Source organism: Protopterus annectens, chromosome 4.part1 (assembly GCF_019279795.1).
Source record: "Protopterus annectens isolate FY-2018-M chromosome 4.part1, PAN1.0, whole genome shotgun sequence".
In the NCBI taxonomy this organism is placed as follows: domain Eukaryota; kingdom Metazoa; phylum Chordata; order Ceratodontiformes; family Protopteridae; genus Protopterus; species Protopterus annectens.
In genome coordinates this window covers 817,770,880-817,797,620 of record NC_056734.1, presented here as the reverse complement: position 1 = coordinate 817,797,620, position 26,741 = coordinate 817,770,880, and the positions used below count along the sequence as shown (strand labels likewise).

Sequence of the window (26,741 nt, the reverse complement as noted above, 5' to 3'; positions counted from 1 at the left end):
CTTTGGAATTCAGGCCGACTGCAGGGACTGCCTGACGGCAGGATAACCCAAGTGTGATGACTGCAGCAGCATAACCACTTGAACATCTACTTTTATGGTAGTTAGAAAACTGTATTTTCTCAACCACTCACAGCAAAGATGGTCCTTTCCTGACAAAGCAGGAAGTCTGTGACTACCTTGCAGATGTCTCTCTCCCCTCTTTTCCTTCAGCTTTCACATCCTCACAGGGTCTGGAAAAGCATCACCCAAGACACCTGGGTTCTTTCCATAATCAAAAAAGATTACTTCATGGTTTGGCACTCCAACACAACCCCTCTTCATGGGCATTCTTCAACCCCCAAGAGCAGCTGCTCCACTTCCCAAAGCTCCTTTGGGAGCTTTGGCAACAGGGCTGTATTCATTGGGTTCCTCATACTGCAAGAGGGAAAGGCTTTTATTCAATAATGTTTTTGTGCCCAGAAAACATGGCTCCTGGAAGACAAATCTTGGATTTATCCCATCTCAACACTTAAGGTCCCTTCTTTCAAAACTTTGACTAAGGATCCTGTGGTCGTATCTACCTTGGATGGGTCCAGTGCCGCTAAGCAGGCACCGGCTTCCGAGGAAGTCCTTCGCACTACCAAATCTCGATACAAACTGACGTGGTCTTTTGTGACTCGAGTTTCTTAGCCTCAGGGTTCAAACCACATCCAAGAATCCACTCTCAGGCACCTGCTACCTTGCCTCATTCTTAAATGCTTAAAAAGGCGGAAGACAGTATGCTGATCAGGGGAAGCCAAGCTACTCCCTCAAAAAGGAAGAGAGATCTGCCCCTGTAGTTTTGTCTGAACATGAGTTAGATGAATCTGATGCATCTGACTATGAAGACATACAACTCCTCTCCACTTATGAGGATTCTGATGCAGTGAACTCCATTTCTTCAGCCTCTCCCCAGAGGATTTTTCCTTTGGGGAAATCCTGCGTACTTTAAGGGAGCATTTCCAATGGGTGAGTCAGGACTACCCTCTGTCTAAAAAGACACTCGGGGAATTCCAAGATCTTCTGCAACATAGACCCTTGGACCACCCCCCCCCCCTAGTTCTGAATGTTCTGGATGATTTCCTTGAATTCAGCTTTACTCCTGATGCCCTACCTCCTGCTCCCAGAAAACCAGACTGGTACTTAGAGTCCCTGACTCACACAAGTATCTTTTTAAAAATCCAGTAGCTGGCCCGGAGGTCATTTCTCAAGGGCCAAAAGGGATTAAAGCAGTCTCTGCTAAGAGTCCCACCACCTCATACAGGGATTCCCAAGCATTAGACAGATGGTGTAAAAAAGTATACACCTCAGCTACTCTTGCTATCAGGGCACTAAATTGCCAGTTTCATATGCTGAAATTTCAGCAACATACCTTGGAACTCCTTAAACAAAAAATGTCTTCCTTTCCTGCTTGGGCAGAATCTAAAGATTTACAAGACTTAATGCATTCTGCAAGTCATGTAACTAAACACACTTTGCATTGTGGTTTTGGCACCCTAGAAGCTTCTTGCAGGGCAATAGTCACTGGATCTGTTGTTGGAAGTCATGCATGGTTTAAGGAACAACCTCTGCCAGACCATGTTAAATCTAAATTGTTGCATGCCCCCTTACACAAAGATAACTTATTTGGCATGAAGGCAAAAGGGGTCTTAAAGATGGAAGAAAAAGCAAAATCTATGCAAATAGTTAAGGATTACTTACAGGTCCAGCCCCCTAGGTTCAGCAGCCATCGTCCCTCCAAGTACTGGTCCTTTCCTGCTCCGAGTAAACCGGCCCAGCCTAGGTCCTGTGGAAACAGACCCCCCAGACAGCAGCCCCCAGGAAATGCAGAGATCTAAGCAGTGGACGGCCTCCACTTCAAAACCAGGGAGTTTTAAGCCACCCCCTTATGGTAAGAACTCACAATGACGAATCCCCCCCCCCTCCCACCGTCACTTACTCCTAGGAGGAGAAAACTCCTTTCACTCAAGCATCTGGGTCACCATTACCAAGGACCAATGGGTTCTGAACACCGTGTCTCGGGGATACAAATTTTCCTTCCATACCCTTCCAACCCCAAAAAGGTTCCCAGATCTCCCACCAAATCAGTGAGCAGAGGCTCAAAAGCAAATCCTTTTCCTGCTCTCTCAGAGCAGTAGAGCACGGTCCTGCAGAACAGATAAGCCAAAGCTTCTACTCCAGACTTTTTCTGGTGCCCAGAGAAGAGGGCACCTGGCGCCCTATCTATCTATCCATTCTAAACCCCTTCCTGGTGATCCCAACATTCAAAATGCTCACCCTCTAGCAGCTGCTACCCATGCTCTCCAAGAACGCTTGGCTAGCCACGCTAGATCTAAAAGAGACCTACCTCCACATTCCTATCAGGGAATCATGCAGGAAATCTCTGCTTCAGGGCAGGATCTCAACACTTTCAGTTCTCTGAGCTTCCCTTTGGCTTATCTACTGCTCCCAGAGTTCACAAAATGTCTGGCTCCAGCCATTGCCTTTTTCAGACAAAAATATTCAAATTTATCCATACTTAAACGACTGCCTTAGGCAGACAGCCAGGAAAAGCTGCTCAAGCACCTGGCCTTTGGTAAAGACCATACTAACCTCCCTAGGGTACACAGTCAGTGAAAAGAAATCCAAACAGGTGCCCACCCAAAAGTAATTTTCCTGGGAGCAAGTCTGGACACAACATCCCAGATGGTGTAGTTTACACCAGAGAAACACATTTTCCTGACAGCCTACTTCTCTCAACTAGCCACCAGGCCCCAACTATCTGCAAGGAAGATCTTGCAAGCTCTGGAGTTCATGTCATCTAGCATACTACTCATTCCATGTGCCAGACTGCATATGAGGAAACTTCAGTGGTACCTAAAGAGCCTTTAGTGTCAACACTCTCAAGACCCTGGAACCTCTTCTACCTATAATTCCTTGCCTCAGGAATTTCTTTGGTAGGCAACAGCATGCTCCTGCAACAAGGGACTGCCCTTCTCCCCACCCCCACTGCCCAGACCCTCACCACAGACTCATCAGACTACGCTTGGGGTGCAGACCTGGATGGCAGGTGCATACAGGGCCATTGGAGCCCACATCAAATCCCTCTGCACATCAGTCAAAAAGATGGCTGTGCAGCATGCCTTGATAGCTGTCAAGCCCCTTCTCTCTCCAGGGGTTCTCCTGATCAAAACAGACAAGACCACTGTGATGATGTACATCAACAAGCAGGGAGGGACTCACTCCTACCCTCTATGCAGATTGGCCGTGACCCTTTGGCTCACAGCCTCTTCCATGCTACTACACCTATTAGCACAACTCCTACCAGGCTCTCTCAACTCCCTGGCAGACCAGTTAAGCAGAAACCCTCTGGACCCACATGAGTGGCAACTCAAGTACCTTCACCCTAGTAACTCAGAAATGGGGAGCCCCGAAGGTTGACCTTTTTGCCTCCCACGCCAACCATTAGCTCAGCAAATTCTGCACCAGGGAGTGTCACTACATGGCTTGGAAAGTGGATGCCCTGTCCTTCCCCTGGGTCAGTCTATCTGTCTCTGCCTTTCCTCCCCTATCTCTCATCCCTAGGGTACTGCTCAAAATAAGGGAGGAAAAACCAAGGACCATTCTTATAGCTCCAGACTGGCCCCTACAACACTTGCTGCGGAGCCTGTCCCCGCTGCCTCCAATGCATCTTCCTCTGATTCCAAACCTCCTGACCCAGAGGGAAAGGTAATTCTTGCATCCTCAATTGTAGACACTCATTGTGGCAGCAGTGCTTATTCCCTAACCTCGAACCAATCTGCCATCCATAGTAAACAGGTTTCAGATGTTATCCGTGAGGCCAGATGTCCTAGCACCCGAAAGTCTTATGCAGATAAATGGAAAAGGTTCTGCACCTGGATCAATGGTAAGGGAGCCAATATGGCACAGCCCTCTCATCCTTAATAACTTAGCTGACCTACTACACAGGGGTCTCTTTCTCCTCCATAAAAATTCATACGTCTGCTATTTATACTCATTTTCCCACTGAGCAGCCCCTTTTCTCACACCCTTTGATCAAACAGTTCCTCAGAGGGGCTAGCAACTTGAGACCCTCCAGAAGGGCACCAACACCGCCTTGGGATCTTAACTTAGTCTTGGAAAAGCTCACCCTGCTCTTTCGTACTAGCTTCTTCTGCAGAGCTAATTTTTTTCTCCTGGAAGACAGCATTCCTTCTGGCCCATCACTTCACTCCGCCAGAAGAGTCTTTGAGCTGCAAGCACTCATGGCTGTGGGACCCTTCATCATCATCATCCATGCAGACAGAGTATCCCTCAGAACTAACCCATCCTTCATGCTCAAGGTGGTGTCCAGTGTGGCTTTCAACCATTCCATTCATTTGCTCACCTTCTTTCCTAATCCCCAGAACAAGAGGGGAAAGGATTTTTCATTCTCTAGATGTGCACAGACAGCTGGGATTCTATCTGGAAAGGACTAAATACAATACTTCAGAAAGTCTGATCAGTTGCTGGTTGGGCAGAAGCAAAGCCATCTCCAAGCAAACCATTTCCAAATGGATAGCACACTGCATCCATTTCTGCTACAAACAGCATGGAAAGCCTCCCCCCAAGGGAGTCAGGATACACACCACCAGAGCAGCCTCCACCTCTGCAGCTTTCCTCAGACGAGTCCCCACCAGGGACATCTTGGAGGCTGCCACCTGGACATCTGTTCACACATTTACCAAGCATTACCACCTGTCTCTCTTCTCCACATCCAGGGCAGGGTTTGCCTCTGCAGTCTTGCAGGGAATCCTAGCCAGCCCCTAGTTTCCTTGACTGCCTCCACCTATTTCCTCAGCTTTGGGAATCTACACAAATGTGATGACTGCAAAAGTGAAACACGAAGAGCATAGTACAGTTGTGTACACTTACCATACATGTAGATGTTCAAATGTATTCACTGTTGCAGTCCTGGTTTCCCTCGCTCCAGACTCCTTTTTTCTCTTTCTCCTTTTGTTGCCCTTCTTCCTTGTTCTCCTATCCTTACAAGGGACATATTGGCATTTATTTTCCACTGTTGGGGTTCTTCCACTAGAACCTGGGCTCTCCCGACAGGTTAGGGTAAGAAAAACTGATGTAATGATGTCGGCTGCCATAATTTATACTACTGAAGACCTAACGTCAGTCCTCAAGCGACAGCAACTGATGCAGAAATACTAATTCTCTGGTATTCGGGCCGGCTGACTGTTGTCCTGGTAGGGATAACCCAAATGTGATGACTGCAACAGTGAATACACTCTAACATCTACATTTATGGTAAGTGTACACAACTGTACTTTCTCTGCCTTGCCTTTTGGTCTTTTTACAACTCTCAGGGTGGTCACAAAATTGCCTGGCTCCAGTGAATGTGCATTGACTGCTTTTGGGTATCCTGATTTTTCCATACCTGGACCTGCTCTTGCAGGCTGCAACTCCTCACACTCCATTCCCAAATCTGGAGACCACCATTTCCCTCCTCGGAAAGTTGTGATTCTCAATTAACTTCAGGAAGTCCGTCCTCAACCCTTAACAGGGTCACATTTTCCTGGGTTGTCAAATCCAGACAGACGTAGTGAGTGTCACTCAGAAGGTGTAGGACCTTCGGTCCTTTCACTGTCTTCTTCCCTTGACTCGCATCTCTGTCAGGGAGTTTCTCAGGGTGCTGGGATTTGCTTCAACCATTCCGATGGTGTCAGTGGCAAGACTCCGTATGAGGAAATTCCAGTGGTTTCTCGGATCTCTGTACTCTAGTGGGTGAGAGTGCTGGATCCACAAAGTCCTCCTCATTCCTTGTCTAAAGAAGGAGCTGCTCTGGTGGATACAATAGATAACCCTAAATCCAAGACTACCTCTGCACCCTCTCACCCCAGTCCTAAAACTCAACATTGATGCATCAGATGTCAGCTGCTGCCAGCCTTGGGCAGAATTGCAGTTCAGGGAGTTTGGTTTCCCCTCACAAAAAACGTAACACATCAACATCTGGGAAATGCAAGCATTGCTCCTAGCCCTACAAGCATTTCACCCTCTTTGCCCAGGCCCCCTCAAGCTGTTCAGACAACATGACAGTTCTCTGGTATGTAAACAGGCAGGAGTGGGACCAGATCCTATCTCCTTTGCAGGTTGGCTCTTCTGGTATGGGAATTTCTTACCCAATACCACATGACTACTCAGGCAGTGTACATTCCCTCCAACCAGAACCTTGTGGCAGACTACCTGAGCAGGTACTTGACTCAACCCCACAAATGGATGCTTCAAAGGGATGTGTTCCTGGACCTAGTCCACCAATGCGGTATTCCTCAAATAGATCTATTTGCCTCCCCCTGAACAGAAAACCTTGAGAATTTTGTGCCAGAGTCCCAAGTCCTCTGGTTTGGAAAGTAGATGCCCTGCCTTTTCTGGGAAGGAGATGTTTCTGTATGCATTCCCTCCCTTTCCTCTAATCACAGATGTCCTGTTCAAGATTCGATAGGACCAACCAAAAATCTTGCTAGTGACTCCCTTTTGGCTAGGACAGCACTGGTTCTCCTACAGTTAGCCAAAGGCCAGTCACCGCAAGTTATCCCACAGAGTGGACCTTCTCACACAGAACAAAGGATCCCTGATATATCCACACCTGTCAACGCTGCACTTGACACTGGGTGATAGAAGTCTAATTCGTTTCAGACACCTATTCTCAGAAGATGTGCTCAGGGATTTGCAGGAGGCCAGAAAGACCCAGTACTGGAAAGTCTTGAGTTTTCAAATAGAAAAGATTTTCACTCTGGTGTCGCTAAAAAAGAGACCCACTGATAGTGGGAATCTTAGTGGTTCTGTCTTATTTGTGTGAATTGGTCTTTGCTGGCTTGGCTTATTCTGCTGTCAAAGCACATATGTCAACAGTTTCTGCTCATCTGCCTCTATCTCCCTTCCAGAATCGAGGTGAAACAATTTCTTAAGGGCATCTTTCACATTATGCCTCCCAGAAAACATGTTCCTCCTCCTAGGGACCTTAATTTTGTTTTAGAAAAATTGACCTTGGTCCCATTTTAACCCACATCTTCAGCCTCCCTAAAACATTGTTCTTGGAAAACTGTTTTATTAGTGGCCTTGACTTCAGCTAGAAGGGTGTCAGAGCTGCAAGCTCTTATGGTTTCACACCCCTTTCCTTGGTCTTTCATAAGGACAAGGGATATCCTTGAGAGTAAATCCTTTTTTTATGCCAAAAGTTGTTCGTTATCCCTTAACCAGTCCATTCAATTACCCACCTTCTTTCCTTCTCCACAAAGCCACAGTGAGAAGGTACTATCAGGAAATCTGGTCAGCTATTTGTGACCTTTCATTCAAGGGCTCTAGGTTTACCCATGTCCAAGCAGACTTTCTTCTTGCATTTCCAAGACTATTTCCCTTTTTTACACTCTTGATGGAAAGAGCCCGTCTTCACCTGTGAAGGTCCCTTCTACCAGAGCTGTGGTTTCCTCCAAGGCATTCTTCAAGGACTTAGATAAAAATGCCATCCTTGAAGCAGCCAACTGATCTTCTATTCATACCTTTTACCAAACATTACAAACTGGATGGCATCTACAGAGCAGGATTTGCTAAAGCCATTTTACATGGCTTCATTGAGAGCTCCTCTGCTCTTTTCTCCCTTCCTTCTTGAGCTTTGGCACTCTCCCTCAGGTTATGAATACTGCAGCAAGTGAATAGAAGGACAGAGTAGTTGCGTAAAATTTTACCTTAACCATAGATGTCCTCTTCACTGCTGCCAGAAGGCAACTCGACATCGGCCAGTATACAAAAGTCTTGTATTACAAGGGTACATTTCACGCAGGTTGCATATGGACGTAGGCCATAAAAGCAACATAACGCGTGTAACACCCTAAGAACTGAATGCTCCAGGAGGAATGCCAAACTAAAGATTTGTATGGTCAGTACATCCAAGCAAAACAGTCCGGGGGAAGGAGGGAGGGATAGAATACTGCAGCAGTGAAGGGAAGGACAGAGTAGTTGTGTAAAATCTTACCATAATCCTAGATGTCCTTCCCTTCACTGCTGCAGTATTCTATCCCTCCCTCCCTCCCCCGGTCCTTTTTGCTTGGATGTATTGACCATACAAATCTTTAGTCTGGTATTCCTCCTGGAGCATTCAGTTCTGAGGATGGTACATACGTATGTTGCTTTTATGGCCTACATCCGTATGCAGCCTAGGTGCAACATACCATGTACCCTTGTAGTTTAAGACTTTTGTATACTGGCTGATGTAGAGTCGGCTTCTAGCGGGTGGCAGTTATGAATACTGCAGCAGTGAAGTTGGACATCTGTGGTTGTGGTAAGATTTTATGCAACTATTCTTTCTCCTCGCACTGTAGGGAATGCTTAAAAGGAGCGTTTTCTTTATATTGTAATAGTGCTCATATGTACACATTTTTAAGGCACCCAGAGTCTCACCATTGTAGAACTTTTGGCAAAAATCAGTGCATTTTATTTGAAGCTCTGTTTTTTCAGTTGTCTTGCTTTTTTCCTGGTTGGATTGGTGTTTTATTTGGGTTGTTTGGTTATTTTCATAACTCTAGGAGCTCTTAGTTTTTTGTTGGTTCTCTACAAAGGAAGTCTGAGATGTCACTACTTGTATACCATATTGGACAGGCCACTTGGCTTTGGAGTATTGGCTTTTGTAAGACTCTGGGCACGTACTGACTAAAATGTTTATCACAATAGGTGCCTCATTTCGTCCATTTATGCTGGTTTTATGGTTTGTTTAGAAGGACAGTTGATTTAGGACACCAGCCACAGTATTTTCATCTATGCCATGGATGTCTGGTATAGAAATTTGGGTGATTGACTAGTGTGGACTTCTGATTTGATTGATTTTTTTGACGGACTTTGTTCAGTATCTGGATGAAAATAAATGGGGCTTTCAGGTTATTCATAATCACCACAAATTACAAATTTATTTTTTTGGATGTTGAAGTTATCAAACAAAGATGGCATTTCTTCTCTTAACACCTTTCTCAAAATTCCAAGTTTTAAGATGTTAATCCTGCAAGCCTTACTTCCAGTGATCTTCTCCAAGCCCTTTTGTTGAGACAGCATTTAAAAAAAAATGCTCATCACTATTCCTGTTCATCTAGCACAGGACATTAAGGTTCTCCTCATCACTTTTAGGTTGGGGTTTGTTACACTTTTTTGTCTTTCAACTGCCCCAAGGATATTCATAAAGTTCCTTGCACTTGTCATCGCTTTTGCAGACTTCCAAGTATTCAAATTGTATCCTTTATCTGGATGATGTTTCAGGCTTCTTCACAAAACATGCTAGTAAGGGACTTGGATTTTGTCATGAATCTTCTGAGCAATGTCTGGTTCATTCTGAACCTCAGTCTCTCAAGCCCATCTTATGATCTGATTTTCCTAGGAAGCAGACTCCATACCCTGGCAATGCTCAATTTCTTGCAAATTACTTTACGGGCAGGGTCTTCCCATAAGTGTGACTTTAGTAAGAGATTTTGAGAGCCCTGGGGAACATGGTTTCAGCAATTTCCATGGTACAGTAAGCCAGACTCCACAAGAGAAAGAAACAGTGGTTAATCTCCCTAATTCCTCCTTGCCTTTTGTCAAGAAGGAATTTCTTTGATGGAGCATCCAGATTTCACTTTACCCAGGAGTGCCTTTTTCCTGGTTCCCCTTAACAGGAGCTCTTCATGGTTACTTCATATCTGGCATGGGAAGCTTGCTCCCAAAACATCAGGGTCCAGGGAGTTTGGTCACCCAAAGAGAGAGAGAGAACAACATACAGCACTTAAATCTTTGCATTACCTCTCTACCGCAAGTCCTCTTTGGATTTACACATGCAACATCACAGTAATGTGGTATATCAGCAAGGAAGCACCAAGTCTTGCTGCCTGTCTCGATTGTATGTTCTAAGGCAGATGCTCTCCCTTGGATCACTGTTGCAGTATTACAATGCTGTAGGCTTATCTCGAAGTAACCTGACATCTGACCAGTATACCAAAGCCAAAACCATCCATACTGCTATACGTCTTGACATATGACCAAAGTCCTTGGGGATGAGGATACACAAGCACACGAGTGGCAGATCCGCAGACTGTCTCGCCGCCAGTCCATACGCAAGTCTTGTACTCTGTTTCTGTGTGGTTGTTGGTGTTACCTTTACTTCACAAGATGGACTTGTTCTGACAGAATAAAGACGGTCTAATACACCCTAATGTACAGACCTTGAACCTGACTGGGTGACAGAATTTCAATTCCAGTTAAGTATCACTTTAAGAACGCGCATAAGGTTTTACAGGAGGCTAGAAAACTAAATGGTAGGAAATCGGTTTTCTAAATGGAAAAGCTTTTCCATGTGGTGCCTTAAAAAGAATCTGGAGTTATTAGCTGGGTATTCCTAATATTCTTGAGTGAGCTACTCAAAGATGGAGCTCAGATTTTATTTCAATAAAACCAAAATTATCTAAAACTGTGTCTTAAAGATCTTTTCAGGGCGACAGCTTAGATTCTTCTATTTCCAAGAAGACTATTAAAAGCTGGATTTCTAATTCTATTGCCTCCTGGTATTCTTTCTGTGGCAGACTACTAGGCTTCAGTAAAAACCTTCAAAAAAACATACCAAATAGGGTTGTAGTTTCTGGGACTTAGAGTATGGATTCTAGATCTATCCTTGAAGCAGCACCAACTGATCTTCTATTCACACTAACATTACAAAAAATGATTTCTCCAGGACTAGAGTAAGGGTTGCTAGATACATCTTCCTGGGTGTTAGTGTAACTACATTCTGTCTTCCTCCTCCCTTCTAGACAGCTTTGGGAATCTCCCATTTGTTAGTAATACTGCAGTAGTTATCCAAGGAAGGGAATAGTACAGTTGAGTAAGAATTTACTATAACTGTAGATGCCTGACTAATTGCTGCAGTATTGCATCCCACTCTCCTTTTCTCACCTTTTTCTGTGTTTTTTTACTTTTTTACAGATGTATATAGTTGCTTATGCTTGTTCTTTGGCATGAGATAATTTGTGCCCATATGTCTCCTTCTCGATGAGGTCATACATTAGACGTGGCTTGAGAGGAAAGTGCTTAGGCTTTATGCTGGCCAGATGTATGGCTGTCCTTGACAGGATATCCCATCTGCTAGAAATCCATAACAGTTTTAAATCAGACATCTACTGTTATAAGTTCTTCATCTTTACGGTGTTTTTTTAGTTTGTAACACCTCCAACTGCTTTTTAATTTTACTCTAGTGTAGATAGTGGTTTGTAAGGGTCTCACTGAAATGGAATGGTTAGATATGTTATCTAGGAAGGAAAGAGAATGGATTGGGTCACTTTTCGCCAAGGCTCAGTGGATATCTTCTAGAACAGTTGGCGCCATTATATTTCAAAATAAAATACTTCTGTTAAGTTAACCTTCAAAACAAATTCCCACCTATATTTTTTAATTTTACAGCTGTTCGTTTTGGATTGGTTCTTGTCACATACTTGTACTGAGGCAAGTGAGTAAATTATTTAGTTTTGGCTTAGACCAGCCTGTAATGTGATCTATTTTAATACTTTGGAGAGCTTTAGTTGTATTGAAGTAGGTAACATTGATTACTAAAACCAGTGTAGATGTATGTGTTCATTTTGATGTTTCCATGTTACGCTTGTACCAAGTAGAATATTTTTATTTCCATAGTCTTGAACTGAAGTTGCTGCTTTACTGGATGCAAAGTACTTTAAAGCAGTGTCACTCATGTGTTTGGTGCATCCATTTTGGTAGTGCTGAAATTTTTGGTAGTTTTCACTAGGGGAAAACCTTTGTGATGAGGCTTGCTTGTATGTCTGTCTGGCCCAGAAAAAGAATTCCATGCTAGCGTCAGAGTTGGGAGTATGCATCTGTTTGTGACAAAGTCCCTTATCTCCGAGGAAGGTCAAAAAAAGGAACACAACCATGAAGAAATATTTGAGGGCTAGAGAGCTTGAAAAAGGCTGTAATTAGAGTGGAAACCACTCCCTTGGCATGTAACAAGTCAGATGATGCAGTATCACTTCTGGTGGTTTCCCAACCTGGATCAGTTTAGACTGTTTTAGCTGCTGGGCTCTTTCCAATCTAGGTATAAGCAGACATACTTGTGTCTTCAAACACACCTTTTTAGCTCTCTCTACATTTTAAGTAGCCATGGAGCATTTTAAGTTGTTGACTTTTTTTGGTGATTCCAATTAGTAAAAAAGATTTTTCTGTTCTAATTTTGTCGTCATGTTTGACATGGTGATGAAAAGGGATGGGATATCCAGATCGTCTTGGAAATCTTATGCCTTCAACTCTAGACCCACACATTGCTCTTCTTCCTACAGTACCTGCTTTCCCTTTTATGCAGCAGGACGTTTTGCCTTTCAGGATTTCAAGAACTTCACTGAATTCTTTGCCCTCTGGCAGAACTTGTAGCAGACCACACAGACAACACACCCAACTGTCCTGAGGATCCCAGGCTTTCAATGGTGGTTTTTCCTCCCAAAAAGCTTTGGTTTTCTTCCAGAAGAGGGAGATTTGGCATATTTTTCACACGTCCTTCATTAAGATGCAAATGAGATGATGAGGCAGCTTGTCCTTTAAGGAAACCTTTAAACATACGTGGGAGTTTTTTTTTAATGGGAGTTACACAAACATCCAAAGGCAGAAGCACCTAAACCTTTTGGACTTGAATGAGCCCAAAGCCCACCTCAGTGAACATAAATATTTTAGATATGGGGCTGTTTCTCTGGAACTGAACTTAACCTTTTTGGAGGAGGTAATTTTAAGTCAACACAGTTAATAGACTTTTCAATACCTTATAAAAATGTAAGAGAGCGGTATATCTTCCTGAATGTATTAAGGGGCTTCAAATTGGCTCCAAGCCCCTGTTACCTTCCTTGTGCCTGCCACCTTTGGTTTTAGGGCCATTGAGTGCCACATCCAGTATTATCACATACAAGGCAGTTTTGCAGAGTCGTCTTTGTTTGAGAAGTGGTCTTACACAGAATGGAAAATTTCAGCCATGGATTGTGATGCACACAGGTAGTACAAATGTTTGTAAATATGTCCTAGATGTACTGCACTTTAACTCGTGTGTCATTTACAGGTGTCTTGAGTTAGGTGACTTTGAAAGGCTGTCGGAGTATCTCATTCAGTATATTTTACTAGACAGTCGTACCTTTCTTGGACTACTGTGGTCCCTGGGAGGAAGTAAAGTGGATAGTGGAGCAAAATTTGCCTCTTCCGTTAGGTTTTTGTTTGTAGATTGCGTTGACTATGCTGATCAGTAGGAGAGGCAGACTACTAACAGAAATTGCCTTGTGAACTGTTGCTGATGGGCACTATTTAGTGACAGGAGACATTAATGAGGTAAGTGCCAGATAGAGAAGCCACAAGTAGGTACCTGGTAGGAAGTGTTGCATGCTTTGAATACAGCTGAGATCCTGTGGAATTACACTTCATTTAAATGGTGAGTTGCTGGTTTTGTAGCACGGAGTGTGTCTAATATTGCTGCTTTCCTTTTCTTTAGGGTAACCACTTGCTGGCAGCTTCAAATGACTTTGCAAGCAGAATCTGGACAGTGGAGGACTTCCGGTTACGGGTAAACAAATTTGGTTGGAAAATGTCGTCTGAAATTTCAGAAGCTTGAGCCCATTTGTTTTTGGGAATGCAGATGTGTGTGAAGGGGGAGTGGGACTTTTGTCTTGGAAGAGAGTAAAGGGGAGCCGTTGTACAATATTATGAATAGGATATATTGCAGTAGGTGGTGTCAGGATAATGCAGTAAGTGAAAATACTCTGCATCAGTACTTGATGCTTCTCATAACTTCATCTTTAAAGCAAGAAAAAAAGTTTCCACTCAATTCACGGTCTTTTTTATCTTGCCAGTTATATGCATCCTAGAATACAAATTCAGTTCAGATGAAGTGGCATTACAGCGCTTTCACAAAAATGTGTAGTCTTGTTTTACAACTTTTACAGCAAAACTAGTTTATTTTTTCTTGGTGACTTTGTACAGAAAGTTGAGGTAAAACTTTACCTCATATTTAAAGAACTACTGGAGAATGGATTGGAAACTAGTTGAATGTCACACAAGTGATTTCAGCTAGCTGTAGCAAGTTATCATTCAGTTATTTAAGTCATGATGGCCAGATTTTTCAGTGGTGAAATGGTTTTCCCTATATGTAAGGATTGCAGAATCCATTTGAGATGCATCTTTTTGAAACACATGTAGGTACTATGCCAAACGGGAATAGTTTGCATGTAGATAGTTATTTTCCTAAAACTCTTAAGCATTCCCACAATTTGGAGCTTAATGGCAGCATCGTTTAATACAGACCAGAAGGGTCACCCATCTCCAAAGTTGGAGAGCTCTTGACTACCTTAAGCGATTAGTATTGTACAGACGTTTGAGGGATTGTTTTTCTTTCTGTTAGTGTTGAATTAAACAGTATTTTCAGTCTTCTGTATGTCTTAGTTTGGTTTTAATAGAGGTCATATTTTGCCAAGGTAGTAAATTGTATTGCTATGCTGTGTATTTTAACCAACTTAGCCTGACTTCCAGAATTGGCCATCCAGTTGAATGGATTTGGGGATAAAAGTGTCAACAAACCTGGCCTTCATGGCCCAGCATGTCCAAACCCACATTCTGAAGTGTGTGAAGTAGATCATTAAGCAGGTCCAGATAGCTGTGATCAGCCAAGCCTAGACTATTTTACAGTGGGATAAACTTAATGTAAATTATGGATATGGTGCTGTGGTTGCAATATTCAGAGCTATTGCTATTTTGTAAGGCAACATTGTTTTCCTAGGACCCAATCACTGTTAGAGAATGCAAAAGCTGAAGTCTTTAATATTCCCATAGATAAGGTGTTGCTGTTAAGACCCCATTGTAGTGTGTTAAAACAGTGGAGGCTGAAGGGAAAATTTTATGTAGTCTTTCAAATATATTTCATCTTCCTGTTCCAAACAGTAGAAATAGCCCTTTTAAGGACTTTACTCAAGGCAAGGAAAAGCCAAGCAGAAAAAGCCAAAATATAGGAAAGTGCACAGAAAGACAAAAGGCAGCGAGAAGGTACATGGTCCTAGGGCCCCTCGCCAAGGAACATCTATTCCCCACCCACCCAGCACCAGAAATACTTTTCAATGGAACCATAGAACCTGCTCCCTGCCCCCCTCCCCAAACAATGAAGATATAGGACTTTACTCTCGACTACTCTTTGTTCAGACTAAAAAATTAAAACCAGAGTGAGAAGGTCAGTGAAAAACCAGTCAATAAAAACTAAATGAAAACTCCAGCCAAGCTAGAACTACCAATGAGTGACCTCCCAAACCTCCTGTAACAAAAGCACATCGTTTTTTACGGATTGTTTTTTTTCAGTGTGACCTTCTCACTCTGTTTTAATTTGTTGTTTGGGATATTTTGCAGTCACACTAATGATATGGTCATCAGCTAGGTATAACAACCCTGTGTTTCTTATGCTTAGTCAAACACCCTGCTTGTGCTATGCTGACGAGGTCATAAGGCCGAAATATGCATATCCATAGCTAGTGGGGTTTGGCTTTATTGGCCTGAAATTGTCCATTAAAACGACTTCAGATGTAAAAGTCATGGGCAATCAGAATCGCCATATAGCTGAAACACCTGACGTTCATAAGGGTCATTTGCATATATCCCATGTCCCTCTGTTACAGGAGGTTTGGGAGGTCACTCATTGGAAGTTCTAGCTTGGCTGGAGTTTTCATTTAATTTTTACTCTTTGTTCAGAGGAAAGTATGGGTTGTGGAGACCCACTTTGGACATGTCAAGGCTAAACAAATTCATAACTGTTCAGAATTCAGGATGCCTTCACATTGCTGTTTTCAAAGAAGTGGGCAATGTCTGATAATGTAGTGGTCTTCATTGTCAGATTGCATGTCTACCCTTTGCTTTGGCTACAGAACCTAGCATTTTTATAAAATGTCTGGCACCAGTCATAGTTCACTGCAAAACCAGAGACATCCACATATATCCATACCTGGAAGACTGACTGATTCAGGCCCAGTCCTGGTAAAATGGGAGTACACACTAGACTATACTTGGAAGATTGTCTGATTCAAGCGCAGTCACTGGTAAAGTCTGAGTACACATTAGACTGCCTCAGCAAGCTAGTTTTCTCACTTAATCAGTGTGTAACTTGCGTATATCCAGCCAGAAGGGTGATGTTCTGTGTACCCTCTTGGATGCCAGTGCAGCTGTGGGGTACCCAACCCAAGAAAGGTGGAATCCCTTTCTCCTTTTTAGTACATTAGGGAGAGCAGTGTGGGATGTAGTAGGTCATATACTGAGCGCATGCCCCTTCACATAGCCTCCCTCAACTATACATTGACCACAAATACCTCTGACATGACATGAGGTTGACATACCATGGGCCTCCAGATGGCAAGGCACCTGAAATCATAGGGGAATGAAGATGCAAATATACTTAAGGTGAGAAGTGATTCAGGCTCTCAAAATTTTCAGGACAGTCTGGAGACCTTGAATTTTGAGTGACAGTAGGCAACACCACAGTAATGTGGTACATCAAGCAAGCAGAGGGGTGATACACCACCTCTGGGGTTCCCTGGTGTTCAGGTGGTCAGTTGGTGCTGACCCCTCCGCTTCCGTAGTTCTATTCCTGGGCAGCAAACTTCAGTGGAGTTTTTTGGTAGTGCAGAAAATAAGATTATTCCGTCAATTTCCATTTGCTTACTTTAAGATTCTGAGCAAGTGCCTTAACCAGATAGTGCTCCTGGGCTGTGTGTAAAAGGTTCAGATTGGATCAGTGGTGCACCCTGGTAAAATACAGAAATAAATGTAGGTATGAATTTAAGTCTGTATGTACATTTTGTTTGAGATGCTTTTAACCTACTTCTGTTTTAAATTTTCATTTACTTTAGTTGGCAGTTTTTAAGCGGTCATGCTCCTTGAATGCCAGATATTTTAACTTGTATACAGACTGTCGGGAGTTAATATTCTGAAGTCTGCCATTTTGCTGGTTAGACCAGAAGACTTGGTAGTGCTGTAACAATGCTAACTGATTTTAAGTGGACCCAGCACCCCATCCAAAAAAAAAAAAAATCTTTGTATAGGTTTTTCTTTCTTTTGAAGCATCACAGTTGGTTCAGTGCATGCCTTTATTTCATTTAATTTTGGGTTAATATGCATAGCAGAAATGAAACCCCACTGACCTGAACTGGAATTTTGAGCAGACGTTTTCACAATTCTTGTATACTTTTGAATTTCCACTTTAATTTCCTTGATGCAAATACATTGGGTCTTAGGACCTGTGTAGTTAAGTGCTTAATATGTGGTCTTGTTTGTATCTTCTGAATTGATAATGTTCTTCCATCATTACAGAGGCCTCTGATCTGAACTTTGACTTCTAATTGTTGGCCCCTGTGCAGATGTAATATTTAAGGCATCACTACTTTATCTTAGCTTTAGTGAGCATACCCATTTAGAGACCAACTGAACGATTAGAATTCTTGTACTGGATGGCTTAATGGTGGGATTTAACCTGCATTTTCTTTAGAGCAATGATTGTACAGTACATGGTTTTGCTATTTCTTTTGATCCCATGGTACTTGTTGGTTGTTTCATTTCATGCAGCGTTTCCCAGACCTGTTTATTTCAGTGCTTGTTAGAGTTCATAAGTGAGAAGCTTCTTTATTTTGGGTGTTATACTACTGGTTTAGCTATATTCGGGTGAAAGTTTTGCACTGTATATGACTGCAAGTGTTTGGCAAGCTAGCTGTGGTTGGACATGGGGTGGATATTCTACTTTGGAGGTCTGTGATGTCATGTAAAAGGTATGATTGCACAGGTTGCCAGTCCAGGAGTTTGCAACTCACAGAAACCTCCAGTTCTGCCGTCATGCTCCAGCAGTGCTATGATTGGCTCTGGAGGTTTCTGATAATAGTGAATGTTGTCTTCTCCCCCCTCTGTGTTCCTTGAAGTGTTAGGCATATAGTGTAAACAAACATTCAACATTTAGTTAGAAATGAGTTGCTGGTTCTGGTGTTTGCTCCAAGGTGCATGATCACAATTTCTTCTGAGACCTCATTTCTCTGTGTATTGTCAGCTACATGATGCATGCAGAAATATTTTATGCTTTAAAACCTGTAATCTAATCTAAAGATTGATAAACTATGTAGTTTGCCTGGTAAGCCTATACCTTCTTTACATAATAGCATAAGTTGTGCTTAAGTTTGCCGAGCATAACCACATCCTTTGAATATTTTTAAATGTTTCATCTTTTTTGCTCCCTCAGCCTTGGGTAATCTATTACATCTGCTTCCAGGTTCATCCATTGTTTCCGCTTTTGATGTTTCTTCTTTCTCTTGAAGTGTGTACCCCTTTTCTGTAATTTTACAGGTAACCGTTTGATATTCTAAGACCTGTTACTCAATAGCTCAAGTCCCAGAATAGTGAGACTAAAGAAGAAAAGTGGACTTGCTAAATCAGCGATTGTTTCGTAGTGTTACCGTTTCATAGAGGTACATTGGCCATGGAATTGGTGTATACAGCTGAGGGGTGTCGGCAACTTGCCCCTGCAAAAAAACAACTTTAAGGAATGACGTTTGAACGTTTGATATTCATTGTTGTGTATTTTTTTTTGTATATGCATTGTGAACAGATTGTCCTGACTACAGTCACTGTTGCAGCATTCTTAACATCGAGTTGTCAACACCGTCTTCCAAATGGGTGTACCAAAGCCTTACCTTCCTGTTGTCATATGTCCAACATGTGACTTCAGCTCGTAAGTGTAGGGGAGATATAGGTAGACTGAGTGGAATTCTCCATACTCTTGCTGTCAGTCCGAGCACAGGTCGTGTGTTTGTCAGACGTCTTTTTGGTTATTGGTACCATTGCATTAAATACCTTGTGTGAATGTTGTAGGGAAATCCTGTACAAAGGCTTGCATACCCAGTGTTTTTACTTAGGAGTGAAACACTTACAGAGCTTATTCCATCTGCAATCTTTTGTACCCAAGACTTTGAGGCATTGTTTGTCCTTGTTTAACACTTTCTTTGAGACCCAATGCCTCAAGCACTTGGCTCAGTTAAAGATGGTGGATTCTACCTCCCCAGATGTACTCCACGTAAGAAAAAGTTTAAAAGGCCTGGGCCACATACTGTCAGCCCTTTCTGACTCCAACATACCTACTGAGGTTTCAGAACCCACAATGTCAGATTCCTCCTCAGATGCCCTATACCGAGACCCCTGTGTGGGCCTGTTTGGCATCAGAGGCCTTGACAATGATTCTGCTGATAGAAGTGAACAGCAGATCATCATGGTAGAGGGTGTCTCTCAGATCCTAGTTAGGGAAGAGATCCCAGATAAACTTGGCGAGGTACGTCCAGGAACTGAGTCATAGCGTTTAGTTTTAGTACAGGTGGGCATCACACCAAAAAAAAAGTATCAGAAATCTAAGCATGTTGCCTCCCCTCAACATCCTTGCCTCCTCTTGGGAGAAGAAATGGATGGATTTCTATCAAGGTAGTTTAAGGCCATTTTGACTTTGAAGCTGCCTCCTTTCTGTCACCCCCACCCCCAAAATATTGCTGCCTCCTTTCTGTCACCCCCACCCCCAAAATATTGCTGGGGATTCATCTTTCTTTGAAGACATGGAGGCTTTTGCTTCTGACCATTCTCTGGGCTACACTTCTCAAATGTTTTCTCTTGGCCAAGTACCTTCAGATGATGACTCCATTTCACTTGATTCTCCAGTGGAACCTTCTTCTGGAAGGGTAATATTAAAATAAGCATTTTGAGAGGGAGTCTAGGCAGATCTCAAAGGTGCAGAAAAGATAACTGCAACCTTTTGAAAATGGGCACCCCAGCCCCTTCCCCTGTACACATCCATGTTATTGAGGCTTTTAGATGCTTTTCTGTCCACTTCTGTTGCCCCCGACTCCCAAAAGACTAGACAGATTTTATAAAGTCACTGATGACCTTGGGTTTTTGTTTACAAATCCTGTGGTGGACCCTTCTGCAGTTTTCCTGTTATCTGAAAAGCCTTCTAAACTCTGTCAGTGCCCTCCCTTCAGATAGGGATAGTAGGGCTTATGGCTGGGGGGGGGGGGGGTAAATTTGTGCCTCCTGTACTTTGGCCTTCAGAGTTAATTACCAAATCCATATGACCAAATACCTGATATTCATTCTCAATCCTTTAAGTAAGGTAGCAGTGGATTTACAGGATTCTGATTCTAAACAAATTTTATCCTAAATCAGGCTGCACAAGTTGCCAGACAGCATTAAATGTTATAATGCTAAGAGGCTGTGTAATCCATAGGTATGCATGGTTATGTAACCAGCCTATTCCTGAGGACTTGAAAGCAAAAAATAGTGGATTCCCTTTAGACAGGAATCTCTTGTTTTGGCCCCCAAGCTGCCAACCTTTTCAAAACCCTTCAAGAGCTGGGTAAAACTATGGAAAGCTGTCAAAAGCTTCTGTTAATGTCTGTACCTGAGTATTGGGGGAATCACCCAACCAAACCTACCTCTTCTGTCAGAAGGGATTCTAAGCATAGTCAGAAACATAGGAAGGCTCCCAGAAACAGATTCCCAGATAAACCACAGAGGGATGCCTCATGTGGGAGGTCTCCCTTTGTGGACAAATCTGTCTACAACCTCCTCTTCCCACCCTAGCCCCCCAGCCCTACCCCACCACTCTCAAAAAGACTGACCCAATCTTTCTCCATCTGGGAAAAGATTACAGCAGACAAATGACATAATTAAAAACTGTTATGCCATGTCCTGCGTACAGATTCCCTGTCTAAGTGGCATACCCCCACCTCCATGCAATCAGATTCATCTGCTTCCACCCAGTTCACAGGAACTACTGGCACAAGACACAGTAGAGTGCCAGAACAATTTTTGGGAAAGGGTTTTATTCCAGACTCTTCCTAGTACCAAAGAAGGGCAGTAGACAAGTACTGGATCTGTCATTACTAAACACCTTCTTAGAAGCACCAACTTTCAAATGCTGTCACTGCACACTCTACCTTTCATTCTGCCCAGGCTTTGCTAGTATCTGTAGATCTAAGGATGATAACCTCCACATGCCAGTTTGAACCCCTTGCAGGAGATTCCTCAGGTTTTGTACTGGCTCATCTCTCTACCAGTTTACTGATTTGCCTTTTGAGCTTTCCACAGCCCCAGGAGTTTTCATGGTGTCAGCGGTGATCACCTTCTGCCGAACCCAGGGAATTCAGATTTTTCCTTACTTGGCCAACCTTTTAATCCAAATTATTTCACCACAAAGTCTGCTACAGAATTTCCAGTTCATCCTCCTCTTCCCATCTCAGTGTGGGATCACTATCAACTACAAAAAAAAAAGCCTCCTTGCAGTTGTCTCAGGGCCTAGTTTTTCTGGGCTGCAGGCTGGACACTGTACCTCAGGAGGAAGCATAGAGCATTACAAATTACCACAACCGTGCCTTCCTCGGCCAGTGCTCAGCTAGGGCAGTCCTAAGGCTCTGGGGCTCATGGTAGCTACGATTCCAGTGCTCCTAACCAGACTGCATACAAGGAAAATCCAGTGATACCAGAAAATGGTGTGGTCTCAGCGCTTGCCCTCTGGACACAGTGATTCCCCTTTACCCTGACTCGGGCATAGGAACTCTTATGGAGGAAGGATCTCTTCACTCTTCCCAACTCTAGTTCAGGAAATACAGATGCCTCTGGGGGGCCTGGGCAGGCACCCAGTGAATACAGGGCAGATGGCAACCAACGGTACTAAAGAAAGGCCTTCTTCCAGGCCCTTTAGGTCTCAACATTTCTGGAAACAGAGTACCCTGCAAGTGTTCAGGCAGCAGTAATGTGGTACAATAAGGAAGGAGGAACCACATCTTACCAATTGTGTAGATTGGCGCAGAAATCTTGAGACCTTGTCACCCAGAAAAAAAACATGTTGCTCACATCACAGAGCAGTGAGCTGGCAGACTCTCTAAGCAGGTCTTTGGAGAGGACCCTAATGAATAGACCCTGAACAAACAGGTTTTCCAGGACATAATTCACTGTTGGGGGGGACTCCTCAGATTTGTTTGCTTCAAACACTACCGAACAGCTTCCACTATTTTATAACGGAGACCCTTGTTCCTCAGCTTAGAGGACAGATGCTTAAACTTTTTAGCTGATAGGGAAGTTGCTCTATGCCTTCCCTCCGCTACCCTTCTTTCCAAGAGTTTTAAAGACCTAAAAAGAAACTAAAATTCTTGCTAGTGATTCTGTTTTGGCCAAGACAGCATTGGTTCCCACCTCCTTTTTTTCTAGCCAGGGGCAAGTATTGCAAACTGCCATGCCAAGCGGATCTTGTCACATAGCAGCAAGGGTTACTGCTTTAACCTCCCAATCTGTCATCCATAAGCCTTAACTGTGTGGATGATGAGGTTCTAATTCCTTACACAGACCTTTTTTTTTCCTGAGGATGTTAAGGTTCTCCAAGAAGCCAGGAGACCACCCACTACTCAAATCTTAAATAGCCAAGTAGAAGAGATTCTTCTGTTGGTACTAAAGGAATGGGAGGGAACCCCAACCAATCAGAGGTACCTTCCATTTTGAAATACTTGTGTGAGGTCTTGCATATAGGTCTGGTCTGTTCTTCTGTCAGAGTTCACCTGTTAGCCATGTCTGCTTGGTTGCCTGTCACTCCTCCACTTATGCCAAGGTCTGAGGTAAAGTTATTCCTCAAAGGGATCCTGCATCTTAGATTACCTAGAGAACCCATTACCTCTACTTGGGACCTTAGCTCTGCACTGGAAAAGCTTACCTTACCTCTTTTTGAACCGGCAACATCAGCACCTGGAAACTATCCTACTTCTGACCCTTACTTCAGCTTAGAGTTTCAGAACTTCAGGTTCTGGCCATGCCTCTCTTTTGTTTTTCACAAAGACTGGGTGATCCCCAGGGCTAATATTTTCATTCGTGTCTAAAGTACTGAAAGAGCCATCTCTCAATCAAATCATAAACCTGCCTACCTTATTTCCCAACCTTTAGAACAGGGAGGAAGGCTACTGCATTCTCTGGTCATTTACAGACGGCTAAGATTCTATTTGGATAAAACCAAAATCCATTTGAAAATCTGATCAACTGTTTTTCATAAGCAAATGTCAGATTAGCTGCCATTGTGGGCCATTTAAAGCCTAGCCAGTTTCCCTTTTTGTACTTGAAGTAACCCATCCCATTTGATTGTAGATTGGCTTTACCAGATTGGCCTTACCCATCCCATAGTCGATCAATATATTACCCTTAATGAGAATAAATGAGATCATATATCATAGATAATTTCATGGACTAAGCTGGGCCAATTAATATCCAAACGAACCACTGTAAACTGGATCTATAAGGCTGTCTTGGTTTTTCTGTCTACGTGCAAGTCCCTTTCTTCATCCCCTCAAGCTCACTCTGTCAGAGCAGTAGCAGCCTGTGGAGCTTTCTGCAAAGCAGTGGATGCCAGGTCCATGCTGGAAGCTGTTACCTGGTCATCTCTACACACTTGCACTGCAGGATTGATGCCTTTTTGAGGTCCAGCGCTGCCTTTACTAGTTCAGTCATATCTGACGTCTTGGACAGTTTTTCCTGCCTTTTAACTAACCACCCTTACCTTTCCCTTTAGCTCTGGGAATTACACTTTGTAGAAATACTGCAGCAGTGTTTTCAGTCCGGACATAGTACAGTTGAGTAAGAACTTATAACAGTAAGTGTCCAACTGAGCACAGTTGCAGTATTCCTTCCCGCCCTCCTCCCTTCTACACTTACTGTTTCTCTCTCAGTTCCAATCCCGTGGGAAACCGCCTAGAGCAGAGGGGGCTTTACCACTTCATACTATGCTACTCCTGACTGACCAGTTTTCTGTCTCTGGGATCTTCAGGCAACTGGCTTGGAGATGGTCTGAGGAATTTTGTACGTATTCCTAGATAAACATACACTTGAGCTGAGGTCACACATTGGACTTGACACTGGGGAAGGTAAAGCTTTGGCATCCTGGCCAGACAGTTGTGATAACATTGTTAAGGATATTGCAGTAGTGATCAGTAGAACATCTAATGTTATGGTAAGTTCTTACACAACTGTACTTTCCCTAATTTATTAGAAATGCAGTAGGGAAGCATTCAAGCTTTTTTTGGATAGAGAGTTTCATGGTAGATTAAGAAGCTTAAGCAGGTACTCTGCATTCTGCAAACGTAGCTGCAAGTATTTGTTGTCTTCTGGGATCCTACTTAAAGAAACATCTAGCAAGTAAATTTGTTTTTTTGCTTCAAACATTTCATTTATTCTTAAATTAATTTGAGCTCTCCCTTAATATTTGAAAACAGTTGTGGAAAAAAAACATGCATTGGACCTCCACATGCTGCTCAATACATGTTCAGAACTAAGAAATTCAGGCAAATACATCAGTTGTTCCAGGGAACAAAAACAAATTGGAAAAGTGAGTGTAAGTTTGCTTTGAAAGACTGTACATTTTTGCAGAGGTATTTCATTGCCCATTCTACTAAGGCAGCTACTTGCTTCAGCAGCTTTTTTTAAAAAAAATCACTGCTCAAAGTATTCGAGGCATTTGTCTGATCATTTCTCCCCATCATTCTCAAGGCATTGCAGAGGTTCTCCCGTTCGATTCGCAGCTAGTGTGCGGGGAGTGCCTTCTGTGTGGAGTCTGCATGTCCTCCCCATGGGACGAGTGGCATTCCGAAAGACATGCGTGAATGGGCGTGCCTTCGTTGAAGGTTTGGCATCGAGCTGGCAACTCGGCACTGTGAAAATCTACTGTCTATCATTAGCGGACCGGAGTTCCGCTGTGGTGACCACTAACTGGGAAAAGCCGAAAGACAACAACATTCTCAAGGCATTGCAAGTTGAGTATCCAGTGAATGTGTGGCACTGCCATCCTGCAAGGCTTGCTACATCATCAGCGTCACCCATGAAGATGTCAATTGTTCTTTCAGTCCAAGGTTATTCCATCTTCATATGTTGCTTTGGTGATTTCTCCATATGCGTTATACTGCAACAGTGAGCTATATGAAGAATGATGGAGCTGAGTGTACCCTTGACATAACAGCAGATGTTTCAGTAGAGCCAGTGTTGCAGTACTAGCTTCCTACCCCCCCCCAAAAAAAAAGCTTAGATGGACACAGGGTTGCCTTAACCTGTTTTTTTTCCCAGTCGTTACTCCTAATTGCTAAGTACCCCCTTCCTTTTCACTCTTCCACAGTGATGGACACTGTACCATGAAACCCTTGGCATACTGAATACCTCTCGAGTCTGCAGGATCTGCAGTTGGACTGCTCTTTAGATTCTCCATGTGAGAAGACTATAAAAGGGGTTTGTCCCTTCACTGTTTATACACCCCCCCCCCAAATCTTCCTTGGGTAAAAGAAAAAAAAAGCTGAAGATAACACAGGCTTGACTAATTTTTATCCAGGAGACACTGCACCATTATCTTGTGGTGGAGCCAACCTGCACTGGGGTGTCATGAGAGCAGTGGGAGTTGGCCCAGCTGGGTGGACTTCTGCCTGTGACAAACTCTTGTATTGAATTGTATTGCAGCAACAAACTCACGGCATCACTGTACTGTTCCTGTCTTTCTATCATCACTACTGATTCTGTGCATCATTGCGAAGTGCAAGGAAGGAAATCCAGAAAATTTTCTTGTCAACCCTTTGTGATACAAAGTTTTCCTCTCCAAGCAAAAGATATCCCCTCATGTTTGAGATAACGTCTATATTCCTTTTAAGGCCTGGTTGCTGATTTTAGTCCCCTTGATCTCTGTGATCCTTGCAGAAGTGTTGTCAGTTTCATTACTGCTAGGTAGCCCCCTACTATGCAAGCCTGTACTTCTCAGAAACCGTTTTCAGTATGGGCAGAGCATTACCAAGCACACCACCAGTTTTAGTCCCAATGGTAATGCCTTCCTGCATCAGATGGCTGTAATTTAGATTATACTGTCAAGATGCGTACAGTCAGCTGTTTGTCTATAATTGTGGCTTCATTCTGGTTTATTAAGCATCTTCTTAAAGGAGTACTACATGCATTTTCTCCCTTCATCCCCCCCCCCCCCCCCATTTTATGGATCAGAATGTCAGAGTCCCGTGGTGCCCATCTGCTGTCTGATCCTCCTGGTTCAGAAGTGTTGATGCTGGCCTCGTATTAAAGATGCATGTTCCTCCGAGCCATCAGTTCTGCTTTGTGGAGCTTTAGCCCCGTAGGAAACTATCTGTTTTTTTCAAAAGGATCAGGTTTCCCCTATAACCAGCTCATGTTCTCAAAAAAAAAAAAAAAGTTTCTTTTTTGTCCTGGACTAAGTTCTTTCATTTTCCTGTTTTCTTTGCCAGTGCAGAAAGAAAAGGAGAATGACCCTTCACACTCAGATGTGCATTTGTCCACTCCTGTTTTACCTGAAGCAGCAGGTGTGTTAGTTGAGGAAGACAACCGTTTTTCCTTTGCTCGGGGAGAGAAGGATTTGCATTGGAAGACTGTCTTTTTACAAGCAGATTTGCCAGTTGCATAATCTTTTAGCAGATTCAGTGCTCTGGCCAGTAGCTACCTGATTAGTTGTGTTGCTACCTCCAGGGTTTGCTTTTGAGTGTCTCCTAGTACAGACATCATAAACCACTGAAATTTAGTTCTCATTGCATGTCTTCACCACACTTTTTTGGTAATTCCAGAGTTGGTCTTTCACTGGTATGATTGTTTGCCCTTCTGAGGTCTGTTCTGTAGCTGCT

At 43.2% G+C, this 26,741-nt stretch overlaps 1 protein-coding gene and 1 non-coding gene across 3 annotated transcripts in view; both read left to right on the top strand.

Annotated features, from left to right (window-relative positions):
- ATG16L1 (autophagy related 16 like 1) overlaps positions 1-26,741 on the top strand; it is a 1,009,779-nt gene that overhangs the window by 453,184 nt on the left and 529,854 nt on the right. For both annotated transcript variants that reach the window (XM_044070583.1, XM_044070584.1), the window contains one exon: positions 13,529-13,600. In XM_044070583.1, the coding sequence (XP_043926518.1) occupies positions 13,529-13,600 (72 nt within the window). The remainder of the gene's footprint in view (positions 1-13,528; positions 13,601-26,741) is intronic.
- On the top strand, positions 17,807-18,078 carry LOC122801457. The gene has a single exon (XR_006364733.1).